The sequence below is a fragment of the Cydia strobilella genome, chromosome 15 (assembly GCF_947568885.1).
Source record: "Cydia strobilella chromosome 15, ilCydStro3.1, whole genome shotgun sequence".
Lineage (NCBI taxonomy): Eukaryota > Metazoa > Arthropoda > Insecta > Lepidoptera > Tortricidae > Cydia > Cydia strobilella.
Window position 1 is genome coordinate 16,083,441 of NC_086055.1, and position 16,240 is coordinate 16,099,680.

Below are 16,240 nucleotides of genomic sequence, written 5' to 3' on the forward strand. Positions count from 1 at the left end.
TGCTGTACTGTAACATTGCATTATTATTGTGTGTTTGTTTAATTTATCGTCGTCGTCGTTTCAAACTGTATTATTGTAAAATGCGCAATAAAATTCTCTTACATTGAGAAATGAGAAAAAGTGCTGAGTTAGACAGGATCCGCGTGCTTACATCAAAAACAGCTTGTGATAAGACTAAACTTGTGATTGATAAAAGAGGTTATAACCACTTGTGAAGGACAGGTAGTTACTTCATTATATCGTGTCCGAGCATGTGAACAATCTTAAGAATTATTACCCGCCACAGCTAACCTTTTGCTGAGCAGTAATTTGTTTGTGTGAAGGTGTACCGCATTTTTGCGCCATCGTGTAGAAGCAGGCTTAAGTTCGTGTTTACGTGATGCCCGACATCAAGATTACCCCCCTGGGGGCGGGCCAGGATGTCGGCAGGAGCTGTATTCTCTTATCCATGGGAGGGAAGAACATTATGCTGGACTGTGGAATGCATATGGGTTATAACGACGAGCGCCGCTTCCCGGATTTCTCCTACATTGTCCCTGAAGGTCCAATCACGAGCCAGATCGATTGTGTCATAATCTCGCATTTCCATTTAGATCACTGTGGTGCTTTGCCCTACATGTCGGAGATGGTTGGTTACACTGGGCCGATTTACATGACGCACCCTACAAAAGCCATCGCTCCTATCCTTCTGGAGGACATGAGAAAAGTTGCAGTGGAGAGAAAAGGTGAATCTAACTTCTTCACATCTCAAATGATAAAAGATTGCATTAAGAAAGTTACTGCGGTAACACTGCACCAGTCAGTAATGGTTGACAATGATTTGGAAATAAAGGCATATTATGCCGGTCATGTGCTGGGCGCAGCAATGTTTTGGATAAGAGTTGGATCTCAGTCAGTTGTGTACACTGGTGACTATAATATGACTCCGGATAGACATCTAGGAGCCGCTTGGATCGACAAATGCAGACCTGATTTGCTCATATCAGAGTCAACTTATGCTACTACTATCAGAGATTCCAAAAGGTGCCGCGAAAGGGATTTCCTTAAGAAAGTCCATGAGTGTGTAGAAAAAGGTGGTAAAGTCCTCATCCCTGTTTTTGCTCTCGGCCGTGCCCAGGAACTCTGTATATTGTTGGAAACATACTGGGAACGGATGAATCTTAAGTGCCCAGTGTACTTTGCCTTGGGCCTCACAGAAAAAGCAAACAATTATTACAAAATGTTCATCACATGGACAAATCAGAAGATCCGGAAGACTTTTGTACAGAGAAACATGTTTGATTTTAAACATATTAAACCTTTTGATAAGTCTTACATAGATAACCCTGGTGCGATGGTGGTGTTTGCAACTCCGGGCATGTTGCACGCCGGACTGTCATTAAACATCTTCAAGAAATGGGCACCTTATGAACAAAACATGGTTATCATGCCCGGGTTCTGTGTCCAAGGAACTGTTGGTCATAAGATTTTAAATGGGGCCAAAAAAGTGGAATTTGAAAACCGTCAAGTGGTTGAAGTCAAAATGGCAGTAGAATACATGTCTTTCTCTGCCCATGCTGATGCTAAAGGCATCATGCAGCTGATTCAATACTGCGAACCTAAGAATGTTCTGTTAGTACATGGTGAAGCTCAGAAAATGGAGTTTTTGAAGGACAAAATTGAAAAGGAGTTCAAGATTAACTGCTACATGCCTGCTAATGGAGAGACTTGTACCATTTCTACTCCAACGAAAATCCCAATTGATGTGTCTTTAAGGCTACTGAAAGCTGAAGCAGTGAGATATAATGCTCAGCCACCTGATCCAAAGAGACGGCGTGTAGTAAATGGAATTCTCTGCGTCAAAGACAATAGACTTTCACTCATAGACATTGATGAAATGTGTGATGAAATTGGCATAAACAGGCATGTCATCCGTTTTACAAGCACTGTGCGTTTGGATGACCCAGGTCCAGCCCTCAAAACCGCTGAGAAGTTGAAAGGTTTACTCATGGAGAAGTTATCTGGTTGGTCTATCACAATATCTGATGGCAACATCTCTGTGGAATCTGTGCTTATTAAAGTCGAGGGTGACGATGAAACTACAAAAAATATTTACGTCTCTTGGACTAACCAGGATGAGGATCTTGGCAGTTACATATTAGGATTGCTGCAGTCTATGGTTCAATAATTTTGAGATTAAACAATTAAACATAGGAATAAGAACAAACTTAAAAAGTTACAAATTGTACAGATGAAGTGTTTTTTTAAAAGGACTTATTTTTGTATGGTGTTCATAGAGAAATAAACCCTTTTGAAAAATCTCTTCAGATTCAAAACTAAGATTTTGGTGCAAGCTTTCAACATAAGTATTTGTAATGTGAAAGAGATTCCATATCAATTTGCGGTTTATATTATTAGTTATAAAACTTATGTAATACGGTAGCTAAATAGGTAAGCATAGAGTGTTCACTCCATACATCAGTTTTGTTCCAAAACGACTATTATTCGACATCTAGCGCCAAGTAGCGGAACATTAGGTACTGCTACTCGAAACTAGATTTCACGCGTCAGACTGACGAAAAGTGTATTGCTCAACAATTTACAAATAGAGTTCCGGTTCATCATCATCATCATCATGTCAGCCGATAGACGTCCACTGCTGGACATAGGCCTCCCCTTAAGGCTTGCCACTCCGACCGATCCTGTGCCGCTCGCAACCACCGAATTCCCGCGACCTTCACCAGGTAGTCGCTCCATCTCGTTGGAGGCCTACCGGCAGTTCATCTTTCGGTACGCGGACGCCACTCCAGAACCTTCCGGCCCCACCGGCCATCAGTTCTGCGAGTTCCGGTTAATCCGGTTATAATATTAGCTGAAAATTGTTGAGCATTAGACTTTCCGTTCATCGCGACATCTATTGTCGAGTAGCAGTACTGATAATTCCGCTACTTGACGCTAGATGTCGACTACGAAAATAATAGCCGTTTTGGTAACAAAACTGATATATGGAGTGAGCACTGCTTATGCAATACCTAACTATAATTCCATTCATACCTACTCAATGTGATTTATCCTAAACAGTGCGATTTTTCTTTAGTTTGTACAGGGTATGAAATATGTAACGTTTTTAAGAACAAGTTTATTAAATAGTTTAAGTAACAAATTGTTTTTATGTACACCATGTGCTGTCGATGTTGCATTTTCCTTGATACCAAAGATGCTGCAACTTGTTGGCTGCACTGAGAGTTTCCAGATGTTTGTAGTCCACTTGTGCTCCTGGTTGCTGAAATTTAAATAAATGGATCCTTGAATATTGTGCTAATATCAGTTTTACATAGCTCGCAGAATTGCAAACCTTAAGTGGCAGTGGGCGGGGCACATTGCTCGCAGAACTGATGGCCGGTGGGGCCGGAAGGTTCTGGAGTGGCGTCCGCCTACCGGAAGACGAACTGCCGGTAGGCCTCCAACGAGGTGGAGCGACGACCTGGTGAAGGTCGCGGGAATTCGGTGGTTGCGAGCGGCACAGGATCGGTCGGAGTGGCGAGCCTTGGGGGAGGCCTATGTCCAGCAGTGGACGTCTATCGGCTGACATGATGATGATGATGATCAGTTTTAGAACGTTTTAAATGCTAACTTTCTCACATTGGCGCAGGCTGCATACGCACGCAAAATTTGATTGGATTGGAGGAACTATATGCTTAGCTTTGTTCTGCATTAGAAAAATTTCATAGAAATTATCATGAGGATATTTGATCAAGTATTGCGTGCGGTATGGTGCGGTACAGTACAAGAAAAAGCGGTCTCCATCTCCACATTGACTCTGCATCCGGATGCGGCGGCAGTGTGTTAACCACCAAACTATAGAATAATCTATATAAACATCTGTGTTTTCATTATACTTGCATAATTAGTCATTAATTTTCCTCACACCAATTATGATGATTCTCGATTTAGAACCTGACGAATAATTACGAAAAAAAAACTTTGCTATTCTAAACACACTGCTAAAAACAATTTTGCTATTCTCTTTCATCAGGCGCTCAGGCGCCAAGAACTATCCCTTTAGTAAAACCAAAGACAATATAACTCCGTGTAAAACCATAAAACATATGCTAAAATCCCGTTTATTCAAGTGATCCCTCCTATGAGCCCCCAGGAAGCAGTGACGTCAGCGACGTCATAATGAAGTTATAATAACGTCGTATAAAATAATGACGTATAAATGCTGTTAGGGCCCTCAGCAAGCTTTGCCTCAACTGGATGCTGATCGTGGTCGTCGCGGCATGTCGCATTTTTTGCTATAATTTTTTCATCAGGCGCTTTGCAGGACAAGCAAACCCGAAAAAGATAATCTTACCATTGGTGGAGGGTACAGTCTCCTAAAGTCCCCTTTATGTAAGTGCTCCCTGTGAGCCCTCAGCAAGCTATGCCTTAACTGCTTGCTGATACAGGGTTTGCACAGCCTACAGATGAGGAGCGAACCCTCGCAGTTGTCCCTACAGTAGGTGTCGCACTCCTTCCCCCACACTGCTAGGTTCTTGTCGGTGGAAACCATGTTTTTGGCTGCTGATTGTTCTCTGGAAATGAAAAGTATTAGTTGGCTAAGTTTGCTAGACGTTTTGACGTTGTTGTACTCGTATACCTAAGAAAAAAAATGCATGCAAGCCAAAAACAATCACTATACTGGCCTTTTACGGTATAACAAAATAAAACATTCAATTCATAGGTGCGTTTAATAACAATTTATTTTTCACCTCAGCAGCTCGAAAAGCCTACTTTCGTCACTCCCTGGAGTGAGGAAAGTCGCCATTTCCTCACTCCAGGGAGTGACGAAAGTGCGAGTTTCTTCACTCCAGGGAGTGAAACAAAGTAGCTTTTTAATTTAGTGAACGCCATGAACTTCATACTTCTATTACAAATTGTTTTTTTTTCTCTGTATTATTCTGTGTAATTCGAAATACATTTTAACCTTTAATATGTTCTCACTCCTGAGGTGAAAAATTATATGTGCAACACGAGAGCAAAGTTATTTTACATCTCGTGTTTTTGAGTCCCTCGCTACGCTCAAGATTCTAAACCAACCAACTTTCTTGTTGCACAAATAACTATTTTCAATATAAATTAATGGTCGACAAACGAAAAAAATTTTAATCGGGATGATAGATGCTAAGAAAAGTCGCATGACTATTTCCATACATTATTTAAGCTTCGTTTTTCTGTCAGGAGGTAGCCGTCTCCCTCCTATTACGTACCTCGAAAATAAACTACTTATTAACTTTAATTTAGTTCACTATCGACTTGATACATCGGTAAGTACTGTAAGTAGGCACACAACTTATACGTAACTGCTATTTGTACTATTTGTAGCGCACCTCATTACGAAGTTACTAGAAGTCGATTCGTAGAAGTCTTATTGTATTTGTTAAAGTTAAATGAAGAAGTCTTGGAATAATACACGTTAGTATCAATCATAGAGTAACTGATACTAGAGCGTTACTGTCAATACTGTCATAGTAAATTTTGTAACCCCAGTAAATTCACTGCCATCTGTCGACACACTTTAAAACTAAAAATGAAGATTTATAAAAATACGATAGAATGTATTTAAATATAGATAAATGATTTTTTTATGTGCATTAATTATTTTTATGATTTTGACCTATGTTCTTTCACTGATATGTTAAAATTGTTAAATAACAAACGAAACCGTCAACGCCATCTATACGACTGTAGGCCAAAACTAGTAGCGCCCTCTGAACGAGAATAAAATTTTCTTGATTTTCGAGGCACGTTTTTTCCTTAGACTGTATCCATCTATTACGGAGTTATATCTATCTTTGGTATTAATAGATGTTATCGCTAATATATCTAATATCTCTAAAACTTTGATAGTTTTAAAACGGCCATAAAAAATTACAATTATTCATTATTTACTGAAACTGATCGTGTAACTATTTAATTAAGTACTGTATATTGATGTTCATCTACTGTAAAAAATGTCGCATAAAAATATATTTATGGCGTAAAAACTAAAATTTCACAGTCGCCCCTGCATTTGAAAGCCACCCCGTTTGACTGTAACTTAAACGTGTAAGTTGTGTATTATAGATACTTATTTGAGATATTTAGCCTGTAACGGCTGTAATCTAGGGCCTATATTATAGGTGACCAATAAATTATTGTAACATGTTTAAAATCTAAGCTAACGCCATCTGCAAAATACTTCTCCATCATTTACACTACTCAGGCGTGCGAGCGGGACACCGCTATATACGTGCGTAGTGCTGTCACACTCGGATTCGCAAGGGCCACATACCCTGACCGATAATCGCATGCGAATTGCGGCATTTGATCGATCGATTAAATTCGTTGCACATACATAGCCGGTATTTATCCAGTAATGTTTAATTCTTACCTTACATCTGTAGTATTATATTCTTTCCCTCATATAATCCGCCGCTCCAGTGACGCCGAACAAGTTGTACAGCACTTGCTCGTACAGCAGCTGGTTGGGCGGGTAATGCGAGCTCAAGTTGGCAGACATGTTCGCTTCTTACCTCACATCTGTACTAATATTCCCCCATATAATCCGCCACTCCAGTGAAACCGAACAAGTTGTAAAGCGCACTTGCTCGTACAGCAGCTGGTTGGGCGGGTAATGCGAGTTCAAGTTGGCAGACATGTTCGCTTCTTACCTCACATCTGTACTAATATTCCCTCATATAATCCGCCACTCCAGTGACGCCGAAAGCACTTGCTCGTACAGCAGCTGGTTGGGCGGGTACTGCGAGCTCAAGTTGGCAGACATGTTCGCTTCTTACCTTACATCTGTACTATTATATTTCCTCATATAATCCGCCACTCCGGTGACACCGAACAAGTTGTACAGGACTTGGTCGTACAGCAGCTGGTTGGGCGGGTTATGCGAGCTCAAGTTGGCAGACATGTTCGCTTCTTACCTCACATCTGTACTATTATATTCCCTCATATAATCCGCCACTCCAGTGGAACCGAACAAGTTGTACAGCACATGCTCGTACAGCAGCTGGTTGGGCGGGTAATGCAAGCTCGAGTTGGCAGACATGTTCGCTTCTTACCTTACATATATATATACATATATTTATATGAATTTCATGTTAACAATTTTTGTTTTGTACAATAAAGTGATTTACTACTACTACATCTATACTATTATATTCCCTCATATAATCCGCCACTCCTGTGACGCCGAACAAGTTGTAAAGTGTACAGCACTTGCTCGTAAAGCAGCTGGTTGGCCAGGTAATGCGAGCTCAATTTGGCAGACATGTTCGCTTCTTACCTCACATCTGTACTAATATTCCCCCATATAATCCGCCACTCCAGTGAAACCGAACAAGTTGTACAGGACTTGCTCGTACAGCAGCTGGTTGGGCGGGTAATGCGAGCTCAAGTTTTCAGACATGTTCGCTTCTTACCTTACATCTGTAGTATTATATTTCCTCATATAATCCGCCACTCCAGTGACGCCGAACAAGTTGTACAGCAGCACTTGCTCGTACAGCAGCTGGTTGGGCGGGTAATGCGAGCTCAAGTTTGCAGACATGTTCGCTTCTTACCTCACATCTGTATACTATTATATTCCCTCATATATAGAATCCGCCACTCCAGTGACACCGAACAAGTTGTACAGGACTTGCTCGTACAGCGGCTGGTTGAGCGGGTAATGCGAGCTCAAGTTTGCAGGCATGTTCGCTTCTTACCTCACATCTGTACTATTATATTCCCTCATATAATCCGCCACTCCAGTGACGCCGAACAAGTTGTACAGGACTTGCTCGTAAAGCAGCTGGTTGGGCGGGTAATGCGCCGAGCTCAAGTTGGGCGACATGTTGGCTTCCAACAAATATACTTTTAGGTTTTCGTCAACTACTAGGTCTACTCGCATTAGCTCGAAGAAATTGTCTCCAGACGGGTAGCTCTTTAACTGGAAAAGAGGATTTTAAAATCATACATAGTCACACGATAATGCCGCTCCGATACAATCGAAATTACGCTCTCATTCCATGAAACTTGGCATGAACAGTCGAAGGCAAAAATATCGATCCAGACAAATGGCTCAAAAATATATGAACACGACTTTATTGTCTAAGGTTAAGAGCGTACACATATTTTTTAAACTTTGGGAATGTATATATATTTATGCCATTGACTGAACATACTTTTAACCCCCTAAAACCAACTGAGCTACCGAAGCGGGGAATTTTTAAATTTTTCCACTAATATAAAAAAATGACACCGCTGAACGTTACTGGCACCATTCTTAGTGCCCGTAAGGCCTGTATTTACGAAGTAATATATAAGTCAATGACAGCAATATAATTAGCGCGTGCAATAGAGATAGCAACAGGCGGGCATGTACGAAAATCTATCTGGAGAGTGCTGCTTTAGTAGCAATGTCATCTGTCACTCATCTCGAGTCAAATCGGGCCCAACGGCGTCTTATTCGTATTTATACTCACAGCTTCAATAACATGTTTCTCCTTCAACTGAAAGACGCCCGCGATAGCCTCCTGCACATCCTCCCACATCCTTACGGGATCTTTGCCCTAGAAACATTCAAATGTCAAGGTGAGTTTAAAAAGAGAATATTGCTTTTACTACAAATTTTAAATAGGTACACCGTGGGCTCTAGTAACCCGACAGATCTTAACCAGGGGCGACATATTCGTTCACTCGAAAAAGCCCTTTAATAAAGATTTAAAAAAAAATAAAAAAAAATCTTAACCACGCATTCCAGAGGTACCGTCATGAGGAGCAAAATTTGTTATATTGTATGTATGACTTTTTGTCAAATAGATATTGTTTTGCATGTTTGTGTGTTTTCTGCACTCGAAATGGAGAAAAAAAACGAAAAAGTAGTTTTAATAACAAAACTTCCGTGAGACACAGACATATTAAATATATTAATAACGGGTCACTCACGTATTTTAAATCGAAAACGCTCGACATGTTTCACTCCGTACCGAGGAGCGTCATCAGGAGCTTGCGTCGACGGTGACGGACCGGCGCAGACTGCGGGCCGCAGCCCTCCGCGCCCGATGACATGTCGAGCGTTTTCGATTTAAAATACGTGAGTGACCCGTTATTAATATATTGAAAAAGTAGTTTTTTTATTTACATATAAATTTTGCGAGTTTCCTTTAAAACTTAAATGTCTGTCAACTTAAAGGTATGTATTATCAGCGGTTCTCACACTTTTTTTGAAACCCTTTAGAAAAGCGAAATATTTGACAGACCCCGAAATTAAAAAAAATCGTGCTTCACCATTGAACTATGGAACAGAGAAGGCTTTTTTAGACTTTAGTAGTATGTCATCTGTCTGATATAAATCTCAGTGCATGTCACTCGCACGCACAAATTGGTGCGCGGGCGAAATTGAAAGAGCTGGAATTTGTTTTTTTTTTTCGTTTTTTTTTTCGCGGAGGCCCTACAAAGGCTTCGCGGAGACGGGGTGATATTGATGTAGACTTACCCTCGACGTGGCATAGATATCGAAAGCATCTTTCATGCTGAACCCGAGCTCCGTGTAGCTGTGAGCCAATGATGGCACCTTCCATGTCGGTAAGTAATCATCGCCGATCACATACTTATCCAAAACTGAGGGCTCGAAGGGGTGGTACTTTGCAGGACAGTACCTGAAAATAGAAGTATATACAAAGATCTGAACAATGTCTCTATTACTAGTGAACCTGTGAAATCTAACGCTCCGTTATTTTGAAAAAAAGGATCGTCAAATAATACATCGAACCTGTTTAAAAAAAGTCAAGAAATGAGAAAGGAACAAAAAGATAAGGCGCGCCGCGCGAAACTTGAGACGGAAAATTTCGCGGTCGCGCGATCCTTCCTATTTGTGCCCGGCGGGATGGGAATACACCACGAATTAATAAACTAGTGGATGTGAAATGACTCCTATTTAGTATGAAAACCAGTGTCGCTAAACTCACACATTCATAGCCACGTTAAAATACGTCACACACTTACAAAATTGCTCTGATTCGTAGCAACTTTCCATACCAAAAAGTTATTACCGGTGGACATTTCTCGAACGAATATCAACTGTAGGCTACATGAGTGACGGTTTAAATTATAATGTCAAAGCTATATGACATACGACTCTTTCATTATCTCATTCATCTCACAAAAGCTCGCTCAACGTTCACCTAATACAACTACTCAACACCAGATGGCGTTATTTTATATAATTTTAAAATCACTTACTTAACAGGCGAGAAAAGGGCTAAAAAACCAGTATAAGTAAGGTCTAATTACGCATGGTTTGTTACGGATCTCACGGTCACGTTACACTGGTGTTTTCGAGACCTCTACACGCCTGCGAGTAGCTAACCGTTGGAACTTCTTTCCATTCGACGACATAGGGAGGGGACAGTGTAATCGGAGTGTTTTATCGATATTTGTGTGTTCAGTTAGGTATTGATATTTCATTACCTTATGTTTTAACACATTTAGATGATACTTTATTTATGATTATAATATAGGTAGTGATAATCGTGATTGTATGAAAAATAATATGTAGTACAGTACAACAAATATCTAACTAGAAATTTGTTTCTTATTAATTGACCAACTAGGTTGTTAATGTGAACATTAAATATATCTTAAAGTCAAACAGATAAAATCATAGTTCTTTAAAGGTTTATTAACTCGGTATTGCTGTTATTTTGTGATCACAAATCTGCAATTACTTACATACAGGGACCGGCCCGCTATCCCTTATCGGGGTTTTATAAGGGTATTGCATAAGGCTTAACTCACCATACCCTTTGCCAGACGAAACCCTTTGTTTTGCTTTTAAAAACCCTTATATAAAACTACCACATTTGAGTAATCGGTAGCCCAATACCCTTACAAAACCCTTATCATCCGCTCACCAACACCTTGCATATTGCTTATAAGGGTTAGCCTTATAAAGGGCTTCCATTTTAGTAAATAAGCGTGCTAATTTAAGTCGTCTACCTTGTTCATAAAGCACACATTACTTCGAATCCGAGCGATCGTCGGCGGCGACGGCGGCGTTCTTTGACTAGGCACGTATTTTCTTTCCTTTTCATACACTACCGTAGATATATACTAATCCTGTCTCTTTCACGCAAAGGGAAACCTTTATAAAAAGCGCTTAAAGATAAGGGTAACCCTTATTAAGGGCTAGCCTTATTTTTGGTTAGCTTTTCGGTAAGGGTTAGTCAAAGGTAAGGGTATGAATGGGCTTGCAGTTCAAAAGGGACAGTCTTTCAATGTGTTAGCCGTGTTTAAGTGTCGCCCATTGAAAGGGTTTTATCGCGGAAAGGGTTGTCCGGTCCCTGCTTACATAGGTAAGTATTCGTCTTTAACAATATATTTACTTGTCGTCTAGACGGGACAACCTGATTAAATTGTCAAATTAATTGTATGGTGTGAAAGCATACATGAAACTGGCTCATCGATCCCACTTGATTTGATTGTAAGATTGTGACCTATCAAATCAGGAAGCGGGGCGGCAAAATTCCAATATTTCACGCTAGTTTGCGTGGTACACTTTTTATTAATTAAGTGAGCCCGAATGTCACTAATAATTACTAAATTAGTAACTAAGTTTTAGGCGTGTGGACGCTAGATGAGATGTATGGCAATTTTATCCCCAGAAATCTTTCTCTAAGAAATGCTCCTAGCAAATGGTGCTATATTTTTGCGGAAACTAATTTTCTTGCCCAGTAGCATTGACCCATTTATTTTTAATATCGGCATCTTGTGGTAACCTACAATAATTAATAATAAAGAAATAGAAAATATAAAACGTTTATTCATGGCACATTGCATGCATTGTACGCATAAGTGCATTAAGTACCTAGTCTAATTATATTAACGATGAAAATATGATGGGTGTAAAAAACAAAAACGTATGTAAAGGAATACGAAGGTTTGAAAGGTTGCCATGAAATGACCCCGACTTAACTTAGTGCTTGATGACCAGAGCTGCCATATTTACTAAGACATTGATTATCCCAAATAATAATTAGAAACGTGTCTAAAATAATAATTTATTACCGAACTACCAAACATCAAACTTGAAATATCGTAACTTTAACTTTATCGATATAAATATCGACATTGCGCAGCATCTGAGTAGCGAAGTTATTTGACATTTAGGATAGCGAAAATTCCAGATAAACGTAAAGAATAGTGACAAAGGATTGTGAACTCTAAGTTCTAACTGATAACATATAGATTTACTTAACGAACATTCGTAAATAATGCAATAGAAACAGATTTTTCGTATTTATCGGATTATATTTAAATAAATAACCACCGGTGATAGGAAATACCTCCACGTGAAAGATTTTTTAAACCGCTGTGATTTCTGCAGCTTAATACTGCACAATACGGCATTTTAAATTTAATTATCAATTTTTGTTAGACGAGCGTACGTACGACGTGAATGTCATTCGAGCATGAAGTTTACACAACAACTGAGCATAGTCTGTGCATAAAGTGAGTCGGTCGCTACTAACTGTCGGATAGACGGGAACGCCCACTTGCCATCTCCATCCTACTCCGTGGAATACACCCCCCAATACCGTATCATCGGTCGCGTGTGTACCCTTTACCTACAGATCTTCGTAAAATTATTATTAACAGAAATACCTTCTCAAATAATTTTCAAAGCTAGTAGTAATCACTTTATAGTACACAACACAGGTTTATAAAAATAAATAGCAAGTATTTTGAGGTGCTCATTATTAATTTTAGTAGACCATAAAAAAATACACCGTAAGAAATACTGTTTAAATCAGTACAGTTAGAAGCATGGAATAAGTAACAGTATACAGATGCGATAGCTCTTTGCGAAAATAATAAATGTCAGTACTTAATAAGTAGGTCAAAAACTTTTTAGTTGTAAGTAGTTAATGCTATGTGTCTTCCTGGCTTTTCGCCATGGTTCATAAATTAATATATTTCTAGTGTTAATCATTATCATAACGTACCGAAACAGGACATCGCCTTTGTACCAATACACTCTCAAAGGATCCACAGATGTCAGCACCACGTACACGCCAATATCAAACTTATGTCCATCCACCAAGAATGGTTTCTGCACATACTCCTGCACGAAACTTTCCCCATTTGACAAGTAAATTTCACTCACGTTTTTTAAATACACCTTTCTGTGTTGGTTATGTTTTTCCACAAATAACGCGTTTTTGTTCTCAGCGGCGTATTTTAAGAATTCTTCTTTGTTCTTTGGCAGTTTGAAAGCTTTCGGGATGTATTTGTAGTCTGTGGTGGCTAGATCTACTTTGTTTGTTATAAAGCCTGTGCCAGGGAAGTGGTTTACTTTTTGATGTGGTTGTAATTTGTGTAAATTAGGGTATAGAACTCTAAATGGGTAATCGTGGGACCAAAGGAGACTCCACGGCGTTTGATTAGTGCTTTTCTCGTATCCAACTCTCTCTAAAACTAAATGCACGTGTTTAAGAAGACCGTTCCTATTCTCAACATCGCTGTAGGCAGAATAAACCCAGTATCTGTTGACAGTCTTATTTGTTTCATCTTTGCACGATCTATTTTGAATGTTTAGTATTTCTAATACGATTCCCAGAGACACACCAATTATACAGATTAGAAGGAAAATGTTTGCGTTCGTGTCTTTGGTGTCTTTTTTGTTTCGTGGCTCATCTTTGGCATGTTCGCTGTTTACCGTTGTTTGGTTGACCTATAAACAAATAATTTTGTGTTAGGAATTTAATGAATTCATTCACATCACGGGATTATTTGTATTTTGTCAATGAATATTGTTAGTATGCATTATTCGGGAAACGGAGACGAAAATCTTGGAATATCGGAAAGTTTAAATGTATCCCAGTAAATATGACCATTGTACCGTGATCTTATTTAAGTAACTGAATTAAATTTCCGGATTTAGTCAAAATAGCTACTTACGAAGATAAGTAAGAACATATTATTTTATACAAATTTCGTAAGTATATATCTGGGTTATACACAGAATAATAAACTAAAATTGTCCCTCATATAGATCCTGAAACAACAATACCCACTGGAGTCCAATTTCGGGTCCAATTATCGGTTCCGGCGTAGTTTTTGGGACTCAAAATTGTGGGCATTTGTATTGCCAATGTCCGTAGCTTTCAAGGACAAGAGACAAAGGGGAACTAAATCTGCTTACGATCCCCTGTACGGTATAGTAGTAGTAGGTACATAGATGGAAACAAATTAAATTTATAATTAATATAGGTAGCATACATTTTAGTCGAGCAATTAAATTATACTTTATTACAGATTATAAACAAATAACCAAGTAGGTAGTATCCTAGAGTAAGACCAAGATAAGCCTGCAACGATTTTGATAGCACGACACGCAGTGCAACTGTTATTTTAAACGTCAAACTTCTATAAAATTATGACGTATAAATAACACTCGCACTGCGTATGTTATCAAAATTGTTGCAGACCTAACTTGGTCTAACTCATGTATTGTCATATTTATCATAAATAAATACTCGTATGCACTTAAATATTAAGCATAAACCAATACTTACATTTTCGTTGTCTTCCATTTTCAAAATTTATTTAACACATTTGAATATACAAATACTTGAATAAACATAACTACGATATCTCGGAAAACTTTTAAAGCATGCGTGTGCGCAAAGATGTATGTTAAGACTGAATGGTCCATAATATGAGGAGAGAAAGAGATGCAATGTGAAATGCTATCTGTGCGAGAGAAGGACAAGCAACACTTTCTAAAAGATGGTAAACTGGTATGGCGCATTTAAGGTCATATGCGAGTAGTTGCCGGCAAATGTATGTTTACAAATTTGTACCTTATTCCATTGTTATAAGGTGGAAAATGTCTTCTTTTAAGTCGAATGGACTATAATGTACATGTTGTATGTAAATTTCATACCTATTAGTTTAGTTCTTTATTCTAATTGCGTTAAGTTAGTATAAGATACAGACACGGTGTTTTAAAAACCGGCCAATTGCGAGTCGGATTCACACACGAAGGGTTCCGTACCATTAACTATAAAAACGGTCACCCATCCAAGTACTGACCCCGCCCGACGTTGCTTAACTTCGGTCAAAAATCAAGTTTGTTGTATGGGAGCCCCACTTAAATTTCTATTTTTTTCTGTTTTTAGTATTTGTTGTTATAGCGGCAACCGAAATACATCATCTGTGAAAATTTCAGCTGTCTAGCTATCACAGATCACTAGATACAGCCTGGTGACGGACAGACAGACGGACAGACGGACAGACGGACAGACGGACAGACGGACAGACGGACAGACGGACAGACGGACAGACGGGCAGACGGACAGACGGACAGACGGACAGACGGACAGACGGACAGACGGACAGACGGACAGACGGACAGACGGACGGACGGACAGACGGACAGCGGAGTCTTAGTAATAGGGTCCCGTTTTTACCCTAAAAAGGAGTGATGGAAAATCAGAAACAATAAAAGACGAAATTGTTCGTAGGATCCACAGGGCCGATAAATACATATAACATTGTGTTTTTAAAGTATATATAAAAATATAGTTAATAAAAAAAATCCTGTCAGTAGTGTGGTGTTTAGATTTTACATCCGTCAATCTAACCACTCTTGGATTAATTATATTATAAATAAAACAATTTATTATTGTTCCACACAGTGCGCTCGAAACACCGCTCCGCCATGACAGTCTGACTAGTGTTGCCGACGCATCTGATTGATTTATTTATTTATGAACACCACAAGTAGAAAAAGGCGCGAAATTCTATGGGACGATAACCCTTCGCGCTTACATTTTTTAAATTTGCTGCCTTTTTCTACTGACAAGATTTGCTTGATCAACTATATTTAGTAAAGTTAAAAAATTACTTCGTTTTTTTTTACACCTTTTACTGATTTTATTTATTTTATTTTCGGCCAGATATCGGAGTTTTTTGAAAATCTTGAAATATCCTTTTTCACCACACCAGGGGCCCATTTCTCAAAAGCTTGTAACTTGTAATACAAGCGGATGTCACTTTTTGATAGCTTTTGTTAGAAAGGGACTTCCACTTGTATTACAAGTTACAAGCTTTTGAGAAACGGGCCCCAGCTCGTAAAGCTGTCTTTATTCTTCAAACGATAGATTTTCATTCTATCCACAGGAGTGGCAAAGTAATTTGATGCAAGCATTTAGTTGTTTTTCCTTCTTTCCTTCCTAGA

The 16,240-nt window shown here is 39.1% G+C and overlaps 2 protein-coding genes across 2 annotated transcripts; one reads left to right on the forward strand and one right to left on the reverse strand.

The window, feature by feature from the left end:
* The first annotated feature begins 13 nt into the window (after positions 1–13).
* Positions 14–3,109, forward strand: LOC134747615 (integrator complex subunit 11). Its single transcript, XM_063682210.1, has one exon. The coding sequence runs from the start codon at positions 380–382 to the stop codon at positions 2,165–2,167; it is 1,788 nt and encodes a 595-aa protein (XP_063538280.1). The 5' UTR covers positions 14–379; the 3' UTR covers positions 2,168–3,109.
* Positions 3,101–14,591, reverse strand: LOC134747958 (probable tubulin polyglutamylase ttll-15). The gene is made up of 7 exons (XM_063682636.1): positions 14,574–14,591; positions 13,002–13,729; positions 9,494–9,656; positions 8,481–8,567; positions 7,722–7,945; positions 4,337–4,556; positions 3,101–3,262 (listed from the first exon to the last, which is right to left on the reverse strand). The coding sequence occupies exons 1-7, from the start codon at positions 14,589–14,591 to the stop codon at positions 3,149–3,151; spliced, it is 1,554 nt and encodes a 517-aa protein (XP_063538706.1). The 3' UTR covers positions 3,101–3,148.
* Between the last annotated feature and the right edge of the window lie 1,649 nt (positions 14,592–16,240).